This window comes from Cladophialophora bantiana (genome assembly GCF_000835475.1).
Source record: "Cladophialophora bantiana CBS 173.52 unplaced genomic scaffold supercont1.11, whole genome shotgun sequence".
NCBI lineage: Eukaryota > Fungi > Ascomycota > Eurotiomycetes > Chaetothyriales > Herpotrichiellaceae > Cladophialophora > Cladophialophora bantiana.
Window position 1 is genome coordinate 688058 of NW_015971585.1, and position 18916 is coordinate 706973.

Consider the following 18916-nt stretch of genomic DNA (forward strand, 5'->3'; position numbering starts at 1 on the left):
TCAGCCTTGCCAACCTCGGATCAATCATTATCCAACTAGCTCTTCTCTCTCATGGCTTCGTTGTACATATATCTACTCGCTGGTGTTGATTTGTGACCGGTCAAACGTTTACCTCGTATTGCAAATTCGCCATTTTTACCCGGTAGCTTTCTTACACGGAGTATTTCCCTACCCGTCCGGGTATTGATCACCATGCGAATCCGCCTACAAGGGGCCGGAAAAGGCCTGGCGAAGCTTGGCAGCAGAGTCCGTCAACCGACTGAGAGACTCAGGAATATTGTGCCAGGACGTGCTCCCATCGGGACAGGCCCATTATCCGCCCCCGAGGTCAGAGCGAGGAATTCGAGGCTGAAAAGCCTTGTTCATGACCTGGAGGAATCTTCGACGCCCGATACTAATCCAACCACCACGGGCCTGAATGAGCTGTTTGACAGTGTCGGAGCTTCAACGCAAGGGGCCACGCCGTCCAAAAGCTGGTCTCGAGGTGAAAAGCTCAGAGAAGGCATCCTGGTGGACAACGGCATTCCTCTCGTATCCCCAATTCTCGCCCGCGACGCTTGCAAGTGCTCGGAATGCATTGACCCTTCTGATCGACAACGGAATTTCTCCTACGCAGACATTCCCACGGACATTAGCTTCAGTAGAATAACTCCCGTCGAGAACTCGGGCGAGACCATCGTCAGCTGGCGCAACGATGCCCCCTCCCACTCGGCAGGGAAGTCAACAATATTCGACAAGGAGACCATCTCTTCCCTGAGGAAGCCGTTCCGGAACCCGCACTGGTATCTGTACAGTTTGGCGCAGAAATTGTGGGACTCAGAGTCCTTCACTCGCGACTCCAACCGGTTCGACTTCAACGAGTACATGAGCAATGACGATGCGCTAGCCGAGACTCTTCACCTGTTGTGGCGAGATGGCCTCGTCTTTGTCGACGGCGTGCCCGAGTCGGAGGCATCTGTTTCGCAGATAGTCACCCGCATCGGTCCGCTCATGAATACTTTCTACGGCCCTACCTGGGATGTCCGGTCGGTCCCCAACGCCAAAAATGTCGCTTATACGGCCAAGTATCTGGGCTTCCACATGGACCTACTGTACATGCGAGAGCCCCCGGCCTTCCAGTTCCTCCACTGCATACACAACGAAAGCGTGGGTGGCGAGTCTCGGTTCGCCGACACTTTCAAAGCCGTCGACCTGCTCTATTCGCAGGATCCAGCAAAAGTCCGGGATCTCATGGCGTACCCCGTTCGCTACGAGTACGACAACGACGGCTACTTCTACTCAGACCTCAAACCCACCATTCTTAAGCGCCAGGAACTCAACGTCCCCAACCGTCCGACCCATAACGCCCAGCACCCATATGTGATGTCCGACATCGGACGCGTGTACTGGTCGCCCCCTTTCGTGGGCAACATACACCCGAAACTGGAACACCACGAGCTCGTGCGGTTCGTCTCAGCCAGCAACGCCTTCGCCTCGATCCTCGAGCGGCCTGAGATGGTGGTCGAGGAGAAGATGGACAGCGGCACGTGCGTCATCTTCAACAACCTCAGGGTCGTGCACGCCCGCAACGCCTTCGACCTGAATTCCGGCCGCAGGTGGCTGAGAGGCGCATACCTCGCTCGGCAAGATTTCGTGAGCAAAGCCTCGTCCATGATCGACAGAATGCCCGCAAACATCAGATTTTACACCATGGACGGTCAAGACGACGCGGGAGCGCCCGGCGGAAAGTAGATGGTGTGGGACGACGCTTTTATCTCGTAGCTACGAGGAATCCCCGTGACGTTCGCGAGCTTCCCGTCGTATAACCCCCCAGCTGAGAAAAACAAGCTCTACCAACTTTCTCTTTTTTTTTTTTTATACCACATCACATACACCACATCACCTTACATCACACAACCAGACTCGTCTCGCCCCTCGGAGAAGAGAAGCCGCCAGGCCGGAACTCCCCCAGAGAGCACCAAAAACATTAGGCAAGATTCAAGCACGACGACTCAGGGGGTGCCACCACATATGCAGTACGTCCGTAGATTCAAAGACCAAGGACAATACTGGATCGCATCTCAGGGGCTTCGTATTGCACGCAATGGGGAGTGCAAGACATCAAGGACATTGAACTTTTTGGAAGACGCAGAGAGGGGGCTTTGCAGATTCCGCTATAGCAGCAGAGCAGCGACAAGACGAGACACACACGGATATACATACAGAAAAATGAAAGAAGGACAGCGAACTTGACTTCCGAGTCTCGCACAAACTATACACAAAGAGATTTTGGTTTTTGGTCTTGGTTTTGGTTTTGCGCTCATTTCTCATTTGGAAAAGATCATACGCTCCCCCATACACGTTTCATACCTAGGTCCTCATTGATGACTCGCGCGGAGCACTGACATGTCCTAGCCGCTGGGCCATAGTCTGGCAATTGCGGGTTCGACTGCAATGGCCGCTTCACGCGGTGGTGGCTGTGGCCCGATAGGGCGCGAAGAAGTCCGGATCGGCTTCTAGCTCCTCTCGGACCTATACACAAACGTAATATTAATCAGCACCGTGTTCGTTGAAACCGAACAGAGCGGCCGTGAAACAAGAATTCCAGGATCCGCAATAGTGACGATACTGAGAGAGGAGCAGCAAGGAAGGAGGGGATAAAAACGTACAATGTCCAGCCCCCCAACAAGTTCCCCGTTCGTATAGAGCTGCGGGAAAGTGGGCCAGTCGGAAAACACCTTGAGGCCCTCGCGGACATCGTTGTCAGCGAGGATGTTGAAGAACCTATATTTGCGCAGCCCTTTAGCCCCCTGTCTGGGGTTCCCACGTCGGGATGTCCAAGATAGCGGCGGTGAATTGTAGCCTTACCCATATTTCACTTGATTCTCGCGCAGAATGCTGACGAGCTGGCGGCTAAACCCGCACTGCGGCGCACTGGGGGTTCCTTTCATGAAGAGCATAACCGGCCTAGACGTCCACAAACAATCTCAGTTAGACTTCCCCGCGACATGTGACATGTTTCATGCGCAAGTGTCTGTTCGCATGCCGATACGTGACCTTAAGTGTGGAACTTACGCGGCTTTCACCAACTTCGCTAATCGATCATTTAACTCCTCTCTCGCCTCAAGGCCTGACGAATATGCCGGCGCCGTCTGCGGATCCGAAGGCGTTGGCGCATAAGAGCTCAGGTCCTTTGTCGAGGTCGGCTGCTGCGAGCTTCCGTTCGTCTGCGCTTGACTCTGCGGCTCCGCCTTCAAAGGGGGTGGCACATTCGCCGTCCCATTGCCGTTGACGTGCGCCGCGTCGGAGCCAGTGCCAGCATGTTTCTCCACCGCCGCTCTCAATTTGCTCGCGTCGCTCCCACTGACCGTCTCCAATGTCTTCCCATCTCGTTGAATGACCAGGTAGGGGACAGCAGTCACATCGTAGATTTCTGAGATATCGGGTAATTCTTCGGCATTTATGGATAGGAAGGAGAGATCGGAGTTGCGGGACGAAGGATAGGTCGACGCGAGTGCGGATAGTATGGCGTTCGTCTGGGCACAGGGCGCTGCCCAGGGAGTGTGGAAGTAAATTACGTGGAGGTGCGAAGGGGAGGTAGAGGATATGTGTTGGTTGAAAGCGGCTTCCGAGGGGATTTCTTGGAGCGTCAAGGTCGCCATGGCTAGGTTTCTGGAGGTGCCAGAATTCCAACTGAAAGGATGCAGACAGTTAAGGTAGAAAGTAACGACAAATCAAATCCAGGGAGCATAAAAGGAATCCGGGGACAGAAATTGGTTATGCGACAAATCTAAAGTTTAGTAATTGTACGAGAGAAAAAGATGCGTGATGGTGTTTCGTATTTTACTGTATCGATGACGCCACACCTTCGTCTTTATCGCCCAGCCCTGTCGCCTCCGAGGAGACCCCTACCCCTCAGGTTAGTGAGGCTGTCCATCCATGAACTATTCTGACACGGGGATTTCTCAGGAGATGCGGTTTTGCATAGGGGGTGACAAGTAGATTATTTACCACCTATACAGGGCAGTCAGTATAAAAACAATGTATGGAGCTAGTATACATAATGTTGTCTCGGTCTGGCTCTCCTCTTCGCGGCCGCTCTGCATTCTGTGTCTGCTTTCTCATGACCACGGCTTCCCTGCTGTCGTCGGGTATGCTCAGAGGAATCCAGCGGACACATGCCCCTCGTCATGGTGTTCCAAATCCCATCTCCCTCATCCACGACACGGCTGTAATACTCGCAGCAGATTGCATGAAAAAATGGTCCATCGCCTCAGCTTCGCCCTCGTTAACCGTGTAGTCGTAAATGTGCCAGAACAGCGGCAAGTCCATTTTGTTGACTTGTTTGCACCTCTTGAAGATATATTTCGTAGCAGCGCTGACGTCCTTGCCCCCATTGTAGTCCTCAAAGTGGGACTTCATGGGTGAGATTGCAATGCGTTTTTTGAACACCGCCGCGTTGGTAAAGACGAGCAAAATAATGCTTTTGGCGAAATACTCGGATCGGCAAATGGCCTTGAGGTCCGACAGTCTCTCCAGAAGTTCATTCGAGCTCTGCGTATCATCGAGATACCGGTCGTAGCAAGTGAGGTCGATGGCAAAGAGACAGAATTGGACATCTGCGAACTGCGAAATTATTTTCATCGCATATTGTTCCTTGAGTTCGATGATGCGCAGTGTCGATGAGTTCATGACCAATTCCGTCTCTTTCATGGTGTCGATGGTTTCGGGAGCTCGGATGATGTCCATGTTGCTGGGCGTGTAGTCAGCCCGACAAATCCTTTCGATCGCGTTGAGATAGCTGTAGAAATATCAGTCGACATCGAGCTATTCAGGCACCGTACAACCTACTAGGCAGTCTGTCCATGTTGCTGCATCACTGAGAAAGCTTGTCGAACATGCCAATTGTTCCATATGTGTTTGACAGAACCTGCGAGTGCCACGGGGACTCTCCAATCGGGACCCCCTGATTCCGCAAAATCTCGGATAATGGCCGCATGATCTCTGCTGACTTGACTGACGAGGCCGGTCCCAATGTCCTTGACGTAGTCGAGGACAGCCACAAGGGCCTTGACAGCGAGAGATGTGATTGATTGTCGATATTGTTCGACTTCAGAGTCTGAGTAAGGCCGACCATATCTTTGTCTCATTTGCTTGACGATGGCGGACTTGCCATGTTTGTCTCCAACAGCAAGGATCTTGACTTCTTTGCTCAACTTGCGGGCATCTTGCTTGAGCTTCAGGTCGATCTTGGCCGAGTCGCGTGCAGTACTCTTGAGCTGAATGATGGGAGTGTCGGAGAGTGCCCGCCGTTGTCCTTTCTCCCCGGTGCGCTCTTCGGTGGGACTAGTGGCACGTCGGAGCATTGACCGAAAGGTGTTCTGATAAATCTTGTGTCGTAGAAGCAGACCATCGAAGTCGAACGTCTTTGACAGTTTCGTGGCTGAGGATAGATTGGTTCTGAAAGTAGCGAAAGAGGCAGAATCGCGGAAACCGACAAGAGACGTGGCGTCGTCCTTGGCTTGGTTGAGGACTTCTCTGCTCTCATCTCTCTCTAGCAAACGTTTCTGGTCGTTTGGTGTTCGACTACTTCGGTTAATGACCAGCTCATAGGTAGAATCGGGTATTTTACCATTGGGACGCCGTTAGGCACAGATTGAGAGCATTGATCTGATGATCCAGACGGGTAAGACAGTCTTTGGTGGCTTGGTCCTCGAGAAGATAGAGGACCTTGCTGCCGACCCTCAGGAGCTCCTCGTCGCTCCACTGGAATTTCGAAATCTGACTGTCGATGTATTCGACAAGTAACTTGCAATGGGTGATGGCATCTCCAAGGTCAATCATCAGTTGGTAGTGTTGAGAATCCCCCGGCAGACATTCTGCCCAGTTCTGTACTTGAAGTAGGGCGGTCCGTACAGTTCGAAGATGCCCTGTCAAAAGATTAATATTGAGTTCGGCCTCCCGATACCTTTGGCGTAGTTGCGTCAAGGTGGCCACCGATTTGCCAATGACGGAGACAATGCTAGCGACACCAGCAACGACACTCAACGTGCTACAAACTGGCTCCATGGCTGGAAGGCTGGCAGATATCTTGTCACGCGTCCAAGAAGAATCCTCGTAGAAGCTCTCAAAGTGATGGCCACCCTCTTAAGAGCAAGACAGGATAGGTACTAGAGACCGTTTCAATATTCTCCGTTGATTGCGAGCTACTCCCGTGTCACATGGTCACCCCCGGTTGGTGCCCATGCATGGCTTCGGGGAGGAGGATGCCAGAAAGCAGGACGGTTTGGCTAACACTCATACCAGCGCCGGCTTGCATACCCAGCCACTCGCTGAAATAGGGCAACGTGGCCCCCTAAGCGCGCGTTATCTTGCGTCAACCCCCCGGACTTCTCTGCCCATCAACGTGCTCAGCCCCAGATAAGAGTCGGCTGGAGGTGAAGGACGGTCGGCTGGAATTTGACTGGCTCTTCTCGCGTGGATTCGGAGCATGGAGCCGAAAGGGGCGAGCAAACATTCCACGCGCCAAAGGAATATTCTTCCATAGGGTTCGGAAAGCTCCTCGTAACCAACCTTGTAGGTAGGCGTCTGCAAGCCACAGCCATCTGTTGATCGTGGCCGCTATCCCGTGCCACAGCTCGGCCTCCCATCCAGGAATGCTCCTCACTTGGACCATCACTAGTCATCTCGTAAAGCCGCAGCCATCGGAGGCAAGGAATGGGGTGGAATTCGAATTCAGGGGCTTCTTGGAGGCCAGGGAGAAGACTGCACAGAAGGACAGATGCTATTAGTGAATGTGGTGATGGTCGTAGGACGTGTGATTCAAGTGCCTTAGTGGACGCCACGGCAGGCATGCTAACACTTCAAACAGAATGGGCTCGTTTTGATCCATTCCACACGAGGCAAGGGCCGACCACCCCGGCCAGGCACAAGACCACGTTGCAATTTCTGAAACACTCAACATAGGTGTGTCTCTGCAAGGGTATCTTTCTTTGATTTGCTGGTTCCTAGAAGCGACAGACGCTGTGACATGTGCTGGCACATCCTGGGCACTTCGGCTGGGTGATGGCGTGGACAAGGCAGTATCCGTGATGAACTAGGAAATGAATTTCGGTCTCAATAGCCAAGCTGTGCCATCTCTTTGCAAGGATTCTCAGCCTACTGTCTGCGGGGTCCTCTCCGCTTTCGCCAACTCTTTCACGCTATTTATGCGAGATAAATGCTCATCATGCCCTTGGGGCTGCTTGGTGCTCGGCCTCTTCGGTCTGGGTCCTTTATGCAAACAGGCTAAGGTCAAAGTGAGTAGCCAATGCGTTCAAGGGTCTCGAGAGGCGGAGGCGGGTGTCCCTTGACACAGAGGGTCATGATTTCGGCTTCGACAAGTAGAGTGCTTCTGGTGCCTTTGTGTTTTCGAAGCAGACGAATTCAATCTTGGGTCTCGGAAAAAATGGAAGAGTGTTCGCGTAGAACACCACTTGGAGGGGGCAGGTATGTAGGTACTACGAATACCCAGTCCACTTGGCGCCGACACAGGCGAGCAGTCCGGCTCCTCCTTCCTTATCTTCAGTTCTAGTCGCGGCGAAGCTTAATAATAGGGTCCGGTCCCTTAGTTAGGCCTGACCGCGGAAGGGATCCGGCGCTCAAATTGGCGCCCAGGCTTCCCGAAAGTTTAACGAACGAGTACCTAAGTACTTACTTACCTACTGTAGGTACCGTACCTACTCCGTACTTCTAGTCGACAACCGTGCGCCTGCAATGGATCAAGGCATTAGTTGGGTCAGTGCAATCCTAGGAATATACAGTGCGTCGAGAAGGTAGTGCAGCAAGGCAGAATCCCAGGGGCTGCAAGGAGTAAGGACATCATTCTCCTTGAGTGGGTATTAGATCGAACGTTTACCTCTCCAGGACAATGCTATTCATCTTGCGGATCCGCTTCGTCCTGGAGGCATCAAGGGACTATCAGTAGATGATCCTGGTCCCCAATAGACCTTGGTCATCCTTTTTCTTTGAGCGAGGCTCGAAATAGATGAACCCAAATGCCTCGCATATCCCTCATTCCTTGGCCGTCTTTCCCACAAACAACTTACGGGAGACAGCCCTGCTGATCTTGTAGAACCACAGGTAATTCAGTCCTTGTAGCGTCATCGCCGCCAGAGCGTGGCTCACTAACAGCCAAATCGGAATCCTCGCCGACCCCATGGGGATATCGTTGTCCCTCGCTGTCAAGGCCGCCCAGAGGTCCATGTAGAACCATGTCTGGAGATACGTGGCGTAGACGACCCTCAAGAGAAAGAATGAAACAAACAGTGCCATCCCATTGACGATCTGGATCGTCGTGCCCTCCATCTTCAGCGAGCGTAAAGTCGACTGCACGTCCAGAAAAACGGTGGAAATCTCGTACAGGAAGGATGCTGGTGCATAGCTCATGAAAGCCGGTCTCTGTTTCTCGGTTTTTTTCCAATAATTAGAAAAGACACTCTGAAATTCCGACACCAGATGGGGAAGCTCTAACTCACATAGCAATTGGTCATCAGGAATGAAACGGCCAGGGCATGAGCAACCATCGCCCAGCCAAACACCTTTCGATGTCGAATCATCATGATCAAATGCCAGTAGAAATAGCCGTTTGCCACAGTGAGGACAATGGCGGCGGGTTCCGTATGACTCCAGACCCTCTCCTGCCAAGTCCTGCGTTGTCTATCCGCGTCGAACAGGACGACTGAAGTTGCCAAAACGCATATCACAACCGCTTGAATGAGGGACACGACATTCTCATCCCAGTCCAGTTTCTTCTCGCCACGCAGATGAGGGTATACTTTCGGAAAGAAGAACGCCGAAAGCCACGGTCCGATGGACAAATAGATAAGGTGATACCCGGAGAATGTCATCAACATACCGGAGAGGTACGGCGGCAGTAATGGAAGATTTGCCGTGTCGCATGCTGTCCGGAAGAGCACGTCCATTTGAGACGCAAGTAGGACAGACTCGTCCAGGTCCAAGGAAATTGATGGGTCTGGGAAGAGGTGATGTTCAGAATATTTATCATGCCAAATCTTGATCCGATTGTCGAGGCTTTCTTTCTCCCTAGAAGAATACAGCTTAGACTTGGCTCCCTTTATGTCTGTGATATATCAGCTGGTTGAACAAGCAACACACGGCATATGGCAAGATCATTCGGTTGAGAAGATCGAAAGCGCGGCGCTGAGGAACGAAATCCTTAGATTTGGGGGGTAGTTTGTAAGCAACATTCTATACTAGGCGCTCACTGTAAGGTAGCATTTTCCGTACTGTATATTCCGGGCAGAACATCAGGCAAGGCTGCTCCCGAATGCATTAACCGCCGGAATCTTCGGTACAGCATAACAATGCTCCTGTAGCAATCAGAGAGTTTATTATTTGGCTGGAGGTTTCGAGTCCTGCAATCGCTCGTGTATATGACTTTCGTCAATGTACGCTGTTCCAATGCTTGCAATGCTAAGTGATGGCCTCGCCCGGCTTCTCGTACGACATCCATTCCAACTCCTGTTTGTGCAACATTGGACAAAGATGCAAAGAGAGAGACGCCCCTCCAATGTCAGGGCTCATTGCAGTCACGCTCAAATACAAGTGGACAAACAAAATCAACTTTTAGATTTGTGGTCATGTTTCTCAATTGCGAGCAATGGCGGAATCAAGCAAATGGCCCCTGCTGCCATGACGGCACCGACAAATATTTGTGCATGGAGAAAGTCTCCAGAAGCGACGTTGGCAAGGGCTCCAGCGATGGGCGATCCAATAATAGATCCCACGGCGGCGGCGCTCTAGAATTTAAGTGTCAATTAGTATTGCTAAGGTCACAAGGAGAGGAGAAGTCTCGTGCAAACCGATATCGATTTGCAAGATGGAAGTGAAACTCACCCAGCTCATTCCCATTCTTGTGCCGATCACGCTCATATCTGGTGATATCACAGGATGCGGCATTGTGGAGGTTGGAGCGGTGACCAGGACCCCCGCAACAAATCCCCAGAGGACGCACCAGACAATAAATGCCACCGAGCTGTGAATGGCAATCCAGGAAAATATTAGTACGGTGCCGAGGATGGCGGAGAAGATGAGGGTGTAGACCGGCTTCACCCGCTGGCCCAGAAGGTATGGAAACGTGCGACCCAGGAACGATCCACCGTTCAAGATGGCGAGCATGTAGAATGCCATGTCCTCAGATGTATCCAGCTCCCAGCGTGCCCAGGAGACAATGAAGAAAAGAGGGATATAGTAGGCCAAAAAGAGGAAGAACAATGAGGCGGTCCACAGAAGGAAGATTGGCTCGCGGAGTGCCGTCAGATCCCATAAGGGTCGCGCTTGACCCCCTCCGTCTTTCCTATGTCTGCCGAGAATGAGGCAGATGAAGACTGCGAAAGCCAGGTTGATAAAGCCAATACAGCGGACGGTCCAGCCATAGCCAATCTGGGGCTGCAATCTGCGAAACATGATGGGAAAGATGACGCCGCCGACGCTCGAGCCTACCGCCGCGATCCCAATTGCGATGGGGCGCTTGGTTGTGAAGTACGTCGAGATGAGGGCTAAGGTCGGGACATAGGATAGCCCAGCCCCCAAGCCGACACAGATCCCCTGCGCAAGGAAGACTTGATAGTAGGACTTGGCCAAGCTTGTCATCATCATGCCGAACACGGTGAGGAAGCAGCCAGTGAAGACAAGCGATCTGAGATAGCCACGATCGAAGAGGGGACCGCCAAACACGCCCGTAAAGACGACCAGAAAAGCCTGTACGCTGCCAATCCATGAGATTGCTGATGCCGACTCGGTAGAAAGGAGGTCTCTGATGTAGAATGCTTGAAACGCCCCAAACGTGCTTACGATGCCCCAGACATTGGCAAAAACGAGAAAGCCCGCGAAGACCAGCAACCATGCTTCGAACCCTCCATTGGGAGGTACAAAACCAAGCTGCCGTGACGGCTCTTGCTGTCGACTGTGTTCCCCTTCATCTGCGATTGGAGTTCTGGGCGTCTTTTCGGACGAATGCCACGAGCTCTGTGGGGTCATGGCCGACAGGTCTTCGACATTCTTGTTGACATTATGATGGCGCATGATGAAGATTCTCTTCCGGGCTGCACTTCGTCCAGCTTGTATCCTTGGTCGCCAGAAACTAGAATTAAGGATTGGACGTGCTCCCCACTGAAGGCATAATATTGAAACTGGAAAGGGTAAATGTTGGCGGCTTCAAGCCTCTCCATAGTCTGCCGCTTAGGGTGCCGGGAATCCGGTGGCGTCGTTCGCAAGCACGTTGTACGATGGGATCTGCCCTTTTTGGGGGATTGTGGGCGAGCAATATGCGACCGAGGTAGGTGAGAGTATCGAATGCTCCGCACGGCAGATTGGCGCCCATATATGCATGATCAAAGAGGAATAGTGACGGCTGCATTGTGATGGAACAAGGAAACAGATGTCGCAATGCCGCGCCCGATGCCGTCCTCTTACCTAATATATTCGCTGTTCGCCGGTCTTGGTGCCGGGCTGTAGTCGGAATGGACGGAAGGTCATGACAGCGCGGAAGTATGTACTTTGTATTCGGTCGATGTCTATAGGGGCGTTGGCGCGAATTTGAAAGGCCTCCATGTCTCATGGCACTGGGTTTTACGTTCATTGGGCAACCTCTTGTCTCTACACTAATGTTCCGTATTGTACCAGCAACGACGAAGCTGTGTATGTGTGGCGCCAACGATTCACCGTATACTTTCTGGTGCGCTGTATCCGCTGCTGGACCCGTTCGAAAGGCGAAGGAGGAAAAGAAGAAAGAGGTATTCTAAGCCATCAGCTCATGTGTCAGAATGCCTTCGGATTACAACGTTCTATTAGCCTTGTCATTTTTTAGTCATTCTCTAGTGTCCTAAAGACTTCAGCCTTGCCTCCACCTGTACGCTGTACTAAGAGCTCCGCTAAGTAAATTTCATGTCCTTCGCCATTCGCCAGGGAAATGGCGCAATATGATATGACACGACAAAACTTCAGCAACAACACGGAAAAATTTCGGACACGGGAGGGCTAGATTCATATAAGCTATGCAGGGAATTACTGCCCCAGTCATGTTGTACTCCGATCTAGAAACTCTTGCGACGAACGCGCCCTCCCCAGGTTTCGTCCCTGGATATCAACCTCTGGCCTCCTTGTTTCTCATTGCCTGCTCCTCGTTATCCCTCGGGGTCACCCCTCCAAACCTGAAAGGAGACGTCCCGAGCGTAGTCTAAGCGGTGAAGGCTGAACAACAATATTAACCCTGTTGACCATGTTTCGAACTAAGGGTGGTGCTCTAGCGAGTCGCTGCGTCAGTATCCAGCTGGCGCAATCCTCTCTCTGTCGGCCGTTGGTCAGTTTGCGTCAATTTTCCGGCTCCGCAATCGCCCTTCAGAGCCTTCCGGTGCGAATCCGCGGGCAAGGGACGGGGACTCTCCAAACCATTGACGTGGAGGGCAAGCCATACAAGATTCAGACCGACACCTACCAGGTTCTGGGCGGAAATGACTCGTCACCCTCACCCGTCTCCTACTCATTGGCCAGTTTGGGCTCTTGCACTCAAGTGACCGGGTCTGTGGTTGCCAAGGACCACAACATCAAGCTTGGTCGATGGGATGTTGCGGTTGAGGGCCTACTGCCGACCGCGGTGTTGGTCAAAGGCGAGCAGGGCAACCCGAACTGGGAGAAGGTCGCTTTGAACGTTAAAGTCCAAACCGATGTGAAGGGTGGCAGTGATGATCCGAAGTTCAGGCACTTTGTTTCCGAAGCGGAGCGCCGGTGCCCCATCACGCAGCTCTTCATCCGCAGTGGAGTTGCATTCAGCAGTGAGTGGATAAATGAGCCTCTCTGAAGTATGGGAAACAGAAAGAGATCACGGACTCACGCAGTCCGTCTCTGGCAATTTCGGCGGAATCGGGGGACGGGCGAGGAAGTCGGGAAAAGGAACGCTCCTAACATGTGGATAGAATTGCAACTTGTTACTGAATCAGTCGGGCGTGAGCACGAAGCGAGGAAATTCAGCGGATTCATGGCAGTCTGATATGGAAAAAAAATCAAGTTGACCTAGGAGTATGAGAACGGTGGTCAACAGCGACAAGGTGATACCGTTCGCGATTCAGCTAATAATGCAGGAGGGGCTGCGCGTGTCAGCTCTCCAACTCTCACTGAAAGCGTAGCTCGGCTCTCGCGAACTATCTTACTTTGAGTCGACAAGCGACGACCTGGTATCTACCGTAGTCTCCCACTATTAGCGGTGTCAAACCTTCACGCCTTCAGGGGTTCTCAGCCTTGCACCTCCCAAACTAGCAATGGTCGATGACTGGATGGATGGGTGGATGGAAGGGTATTTCTCTTCTTTCTTTTCTTCCTCTCTTCTGTATTTTTCGTTGATCTGCAATAAGGACGTCAAATAGGAAATGAGAGATTTGACAAGCGAGGGATCGCCGAGAACCAAGTGAAGAACGTTGCAATCAACGGGTGACGACAGTGTAGATAAATACCAACACCGCAGCATGTGCCAGTGAGAATAACACTGGCTCGCCTGTCTCTTTCGAACTGGCGGCAATCTCGGTGACTCTCCAAAAATACACATGTGTGCTTTCCATGCCGTATCCTCCGTGCTTCATAGCTGCCTAAATAGACCTTCATTCTAGTTGATAAGACCGCTAGAGCTTTCGTGAACCGCTTGACCACCTCAGCCACCACTCATTACCACTTGGCAGGGTAAAGCAGCTGCGTTGCGATTCCAGATTTGTTCATGTTGGAATGGCCCAAAGGGCTGGATGTGGCCGGGAAGGTGGGCGCTTTCAAGGAGGGCGCAAACATCTGTTGGTCAGCGCAAATCCTCCGATACGGCAACAAGCGGCCATCTCGACATCTCGCCATCTCGCTGTTGCCCGATCGATCCTTTATTTCCGGTCGGCTGCGGTGGCTCGTGGAGGTAGTTTCTTCAGCTGCATTCCCGTTCGCGAACGTGACGATTGCCATCAGGGATGGATCGTCAAGTCATAATCTCCGATCAATAATCGTCGCAAAGATAGCCGTTTTGCTTGGGTGGAGTTGTTGACATCTCTGATGGTCTGTCAAACAATCCACCAACCCATTAAGAACACTCAACGATCACCTCTTCCACTCTCCCCTGCCTCTCATATACCCTTCAATAGATCTCCACACCTCCTCCACTGTCTCTCTATCCCTCCAGCGTCTCGACATTCTCGTTTCTTGTTCAACATTTGCTCCATGTGCCCTTTCGTCCCACCTCTCCACAGCAAAGGTTTTGACGCTGGACCCCCACCCCTTGACTTCCGCTGGGATGGGTAGTCCTTTCTCCCCGACATAAATACCGAGGACGTGGCCAAACAATTCTTGCGGCTCTCGCCATTTGTACCCTCGAAACTGCCAGATCTGACCTGTTGTAAAGACAGCAACGACCCGGGACCAGTAATCTGGCTTAAAGTGTTCGGGGGAATCGACTAAGATGAAGCGGTATGGCTTTTCACTTAGAGAATGCATTGTGCGAGTGATGTGGAGGAGATTGGCTGTGGTTTGGGTTGACAGGGTGGGATGATCGGGCGGGACATACAGCCCAGTGTCCAGGAAAGTTTTGATGTTGGACATACGGAGCAAGGATGATGCCGACGGGGACAGCAGAATGATCGGGTCGGATCGTTTCGAAGACACGGCTGCGGCAAGGGGTTTGGATGAATTTGCGGCAGGCCGAGCTGCAAGTTGAGCCGGTTTCGCTGGCAGGCCGCCCGGTCGCGTAGATGACGAAGGGACGCCTTTTCGTCGTCCGAGGAAGGTCTCTGCGTGTTTTCGCACATGTGAGAAGTCCTATTACAGAGTTAGTGGAGCGGAAATGGTGTGGTGGCGAGGGGTTCCCTACCGTAGGCTTTATCCCCCGTAACACTGTATTGTGATCACCCATTCTTCGTTCACCATTGTAGATTGCCTGTAGCCTGGCATCGATCACCTTAACATGTCGCCCACCGGCAGATTGTGCGACTCCGACACCTGAGCCGCTAACCGTGGGCACAGCCGCCCCGCCAGCGGCCTCTGCGGCCCTGTTGATGGCATCTCCAAGAGCAGGTGCACCTTCGATAGGCTTGATATACTCCGACTCCTCTGACGCGCCTTCCAGCCAGGTGATCAAGTCCAAGCGCTCGACGAATATGAGATTTCGCACTTTGTGACCTTCAGGTAATTCCTTGTCGAGCTCCGCGGCGCGGGCGATGTACTCAGGCACTGGGACATCCTTCTGTTGCCAGGCGAAGAAGATGCTGCGCAAATCAACTTGCGCGGTGTCCGGATTCTGCGATGTGAACCGTGTCTTGGTGTCTAAGGAGAGACATTGTGGGGTCGGGTGTGTAAAATAGAGATGCGTCGCCTCGACTAATGAATCTGTTTGGTTTTCTTCGGCGTTGGCGGGATCTGAGGCTTTCGTGAGGGCTGGGGGCTTTGAGACCGCGATGGAGGATCTGAGCAGCTGAAGCGCATCTAGAGTCGCCATCTCTTCAACTAATCCGGTAGGGATGAGTCTTCTGGTTTGGTCGATACGGCATCGCCGTGCGCCACCAATGTTGTCGTTGTCGTTGTCGTTGTCGTGGAGGGTTGCCGTTAGGACCACGCCAGGTCAGAAGGATGGACCTTCACATCGCAGTCGGAGATCCTGCCTCGCTTGCTTGTGACGGATTATCGTTTTTCCGTGATATCCGGCCCCTTTTTTAACCCACCACCACACCTTCAGCCTCAGCACATATGCAAGCCACCTCCGTCGGACTTGCCAAACGGCTACCGAGTGCTTTTTCTGTTGTCAAATCATCACTAACAATGCATTCTCCGACTGATGTTACATGCGCGATGCTCCTTGGCCGGTCAGCGTGTCATTGATTGAACATGGGACTGCAGGAACACGGGATCTTCAAGGGGGTCGTCTCGCTTCCCCTTCGAATCTCCCTTCTGGAAGATTTCCATTTCAGGGGGTTGTCCGGACAGGGGGCACGAAATTAATGCGGTGGCATGGGTCCGCGCTGTGCACGGAGTAGGAGTCGAGTGTAATATGAGGGCACGACAATTGTGAAGCGCAGTCACTCACTCAGCACTCCCCAATAGCCTGTCACACAGAGCCAAGGTACCCGACTCCAGTTGATCACAAGAATGACAATGGAAGGAAGTTGGACAGGCAGTCATATTCTGCAATATTTTCAAAGATCAGTCCATTTCGTTGCTGTTTCCAACACAGCTAGCGACAGCCACGCTTCGTACACCCAGCGACCAACATGTTGAGCTTCCTTCTGCGTACTTCCCAGCCAACGTCTGCAGTAACCTCGATCCCCCCCCTTATGCCTTGTCCCTTCTCCCTATCCACACTTTTCTCGCGTCCTCCGCAGGGGTATCTTTCCAATGCAAATGCAGAATGGAGTGTTCACGCCCCTCAAGCCATGCCCAGTCGTAGAAAGAAAACACAGCCACCCCTCCGACCACGCTATGCAGGACCTGTACAAGATTGTATGCAATAGATGTGGCAGTACACTGCCGAGTAATAAAAATCATTCTATACTCGCAATAACTCAAATCGCGAGACTCATGGACATGCTCGTGCAAGGTCACCCAGCTTCGCCCGCAATGAGGTAAATGACGTTTTTGTACACCGAATCCGTACCACAGATTCTGAATTCATATATTCATCACATTAGAATGTGGGATTGTAGAATGATATCGCTGGAATGAGCGTGGACCCCTCAAGCGGGTCTCTGTTGAAGTCGTCGAAGAAGATGCATGCAAGGAGAAAGGTCATGATCGTGTATTCGACCGACTGACGGTTCGGTCAGGCGCAGGCGAAAGTGCGCGGTTCGAGCCGATCAAATCGATTTCATGGTCTCGAAGGACCGCAGCGTGTCTGGGGTCACGAAGGAATTTGGGAACAGAATCCTAGAACAAGCGTCAGTCGACGTAAATTCGTTGGGCGCAATAACTTACGCTTGCCATCAGTTTGAAGACGGCACTTTGGGCAAGCTCAAACAAATCCACGACTTCGTCGAGACTCTCACGCATAGATTCATCATCAGCATTAGTACGGATCATTCTAGTGTCGAGCCGGTTCCGCAGCGAATGGTCGATGTTGAGCTCTGACGGTGCTCCCGAAGCAAGAAACGAGTTGTACAGACCTAAACCGATCAACCTGGGGGTCCGGGAGTAAAGCACCCTCGATTGACTTACCATATGCAGCAGCAAGGGTCTCCCTGACGGCCTCAGGTCGGTCCAGCTTTCCAGACTTCTCGAGATTTCGATAGTTGCTGGTAAAATCCGACACGTCAAAATAAAACTGTAAATTCTCCTCGCAGAGGGACTGCCTAAGAAACTCCTTGAAGAGAAGTCGGAGGGCCGCGTCCTGAAGAATCACGTTCAATCGGCTGACATTGGAATCCCTGGTGAGCCGGCTCTTGTGGTCCTTGGTATCCCGGCTATCTTCGCTGTCAATGCTGGCCGGCCGTGCAAGCCAGCCGCAGACGCGCTGTCCCCTCTCCGTAATAGTGTAGATAGCATGCTTGGTGGGTTGAAAGTATGTGGCCATGGGATTCAATCGGATATATGCTCGGTCCTCCACCACCGGGGCCATCAACTGCCACTTCACAAACAGTTCTGCCATCTCGTATGTTTCTCTGCGATCGATAGTCGTGCAGCAATCGAGCAACCAGTCGGACGCTGCCTTACCAGTAAAGCTGTTGTTCACTAGTTTGTCTAACACTCGTCGTTCCTTGGCCATCTTGACACCCACAAGCCCCGTGGCATATTCAGACACGGAATCCGAGTCTGATAAGGATGTAGAACTCTTCAGATTAGGGCCTTCTGAGCCCATGAATCTGCGGAAAATGATCTCGATCGTGGGCCTGTCCTGGACAAGCTTATCGGTAGCCGGATCCCTTTCCAAGGAGACCATTTGCATCTGGTTCCTTCGTAGTATCGGCTCAATATGTCGCGCATTGATTCCATTCCGGCTGCAGAATCGATGCAGGGTGGCTGAGCCTTTAGGTGTCAGTTGCCACACGCCACCTTTGGTCACAAAGGCTGTGTTGCCTTTGGACTCGGCAGATTCAATCAATCGGGCATCTACAAACCGTTGGCATACTGAACGAGCCATCTCCTTTGCCATAGAAAAGGTTGTCGTCGTCGTTGTGACAACCCATCTCGACGGGTTTTTGGGGTCGGGTATGCGGTTAGACTGAGAAAACTTCAGAGAGCCGAGATTGGTGATGGCCTCCTCTGATAAAAACGTCTCCTCAACCCTCGAGAACCTAACCCGATGTGGTGTGAGTGGAAGGCTGGTGATGAGGGTGGCGAAGAGGTCTTGAAAGTCGCGGGTGAAAGGCCTCTCATCGTCGGTCATGCGCAATATCTTGGACGACGTCTGGTGCATTTTCCCATCTTTCCTGTCCGGGTTCGGCATTGGTGGGACTGCGGTGCTGTTCCTCGACTCTTGAACTGGAATGGGCACTCCGCTCGTTCTCCGCGACTGTGCTGCCGCCTGCAATTCTGGTGAGGTTGGCGAACGCGGAAGACTTGGCCGTGGGATGGCGGAAGAGGCGGACTGTTTGGATAGACTACCTGACGAAGTTGCCGAGCGCAGACTTGGTGTAGAACTTGTTCCCAAGGAAGCCAAGTTGGCGAAGGCGTTAGATGTCTTCTCACGTGCCAAAGATGCCAGCGACCGTCTGCTCTTGCTTTGGGTGAGACTGGTTGAACTGGAGTGGTAGTGGTGAGGAGGTGGGCGAACGGAGTTGGTACGAGGCGAATTCGAGGTGGAAGAAGAATCGTGGGCGATATCAGACGAAATGACTTGGGCAGGTAAATTTGGAACAACAGGCGCCGAAGTCATAGAGCCGTCCACTGGCACATCCTTTGGCTCGGGCATGGAGAAGACTGGAAATCA

General features: G+C 52.4%; 8 protein-coding genes across 8 annotated transcripts; 2 read left to right on the forward strand and 6 right to left on the reverse strand.

The window, feature by feature from the left end:
- Nucleotides 1-192: 192 nt before the first annotated feature.
- Nucleotides 193-1731, forward strand: Z519_07673 (uncharacterized protein; the record flags this gene model as incomplete). The annotated part of the gene is made up of 1 exon (XM_016765405.1): nt 193-1731. One exon carries the CDS (start codon nt 193-195, stop codon nt 1729-1731), a length of 1539 nt encoding a protein of 512 aa, XP_016618374.1.
- Nucleotides 1732-2442: 711 nt separating this feature from the next.
- Z519_07674 (Grx4 family monothiol glutaredoxin) lies at nt 2443-3641 on the reverse strand (the record flags this gene model as incomplete). Its single annotated transcript, XM_016765406.1, has 4 exons — nt 2443-2511; nt 2649-2793; nt 2848-2946; nt 3055-3641. The coding sequence occupies 4 exons, from the start codon at nt 3639-3641 to the stop codon at nt 2443-2445; spliced, it is 900 nt and encodes a 299-aa protein (XP_016618375.1).
- A 526-nt stretch (nt 3642-4167) lies between these two features.
- On the reverse strand, nt 4168-6048 carry Z519_07675 (uncharacterized protein; the record flags this gene model as incomplete). Its single annotated transcript, XM_016765407.1, has 3 exons — nt 4168-4780; nt 4831-5565; nt 5612-6048. 3 exons carry the CDS (start codon nt 6046-6048, stop codon nt 4168-4170), a joined length of 1785 nt encoding a protein of 594 aa, XP_016618376.1.
- Nucleotides 6049-8031: 1983 nt separating this feature from the next.
- Z519_07676 (uncharacterized protein) lies at nt 8032-8942 on the reverse strand (the record flags this gene model as incomplete). Its single annotated transcript, XM_016765408.1, has 2 exons — nt 8032-8418; nt 8496-8942. 2 exons carry the CDS (start codon nt 8940-8942, stop codon nt 8032-8034), a joined length of 834 nt encoding a protein of 277 aa, XP_016618377.1.
- Nucleotides 8943-9599: 657 nt separating this feature from the next.
- On the reverse strand, nt 9600-11064 carry Z519_07677 (uncharacterized protein; the record flags this gene model as incomplete). The annotated part of the gene is made up of 2 exons (XM_016765409.1): nt 9600-9779; nt 9877-11064. 2 exons carry the CDS (start codon nt 11062-11064, stop codon nt 9600-9602), a joined length of 1368 nt encoding a protein of 455 aa, XP_016618378.1.
- A 1195-nt stretch (nt 11065-12259) lies between these two features.
- Z519_07678 (uncharacterized protein) lies at nt 12260-12838 on the forward strand (the record flags this gene model as incomplete). The annotated part of the gene is made up of 1 exon (XM_016765410.1): nt 12260-12838. One exon carries the CDS (start codon nt 12260-12262, stop codon nt 12836-12838), a length of 579 nt encoding a protein of 192 aa, XP_016618379.1.
- Nucleotides 12839-14106: 1268 nt separating this feature from the next.
- Nucleotides 14107-15496, reverse strand: Z519_07679 (uncharacterized protein; the record flags this gene model as incomplete). Its single annotated transcript, XM_016765411.1, has 2 exons — nt 14107-14820; nt 14873-15496. 2 exons carry the CDS (start codon nt 15494-15496, stop codon nt 14107-14109), a joined length of 1338 nt encoding a protein of 445 aa, XP_016618380.1.
- A 1283-nt stretch (nt 15497-16779) lies between these two features.
- On the reverse strand, nt 16780-18898 carry Z519_07680 (uncharacterized protein; the record flags this gene model as incomplete). Its single annotated transcript, XM_016765412.1, has 3 exons — nt 16780-16917; nt 16966-17153; nt 17206-18898. The coding sequence occupies 3 exons, from the start codon at nt 18896-18898 to the stop codon at nt 16780-16782; spliced, it is 2019 nt and encodes a 672-aa protein (XP_016618381.1).
- Between the last annotated feature and the right edge of the window lie 18 nt (nt 18899-18916).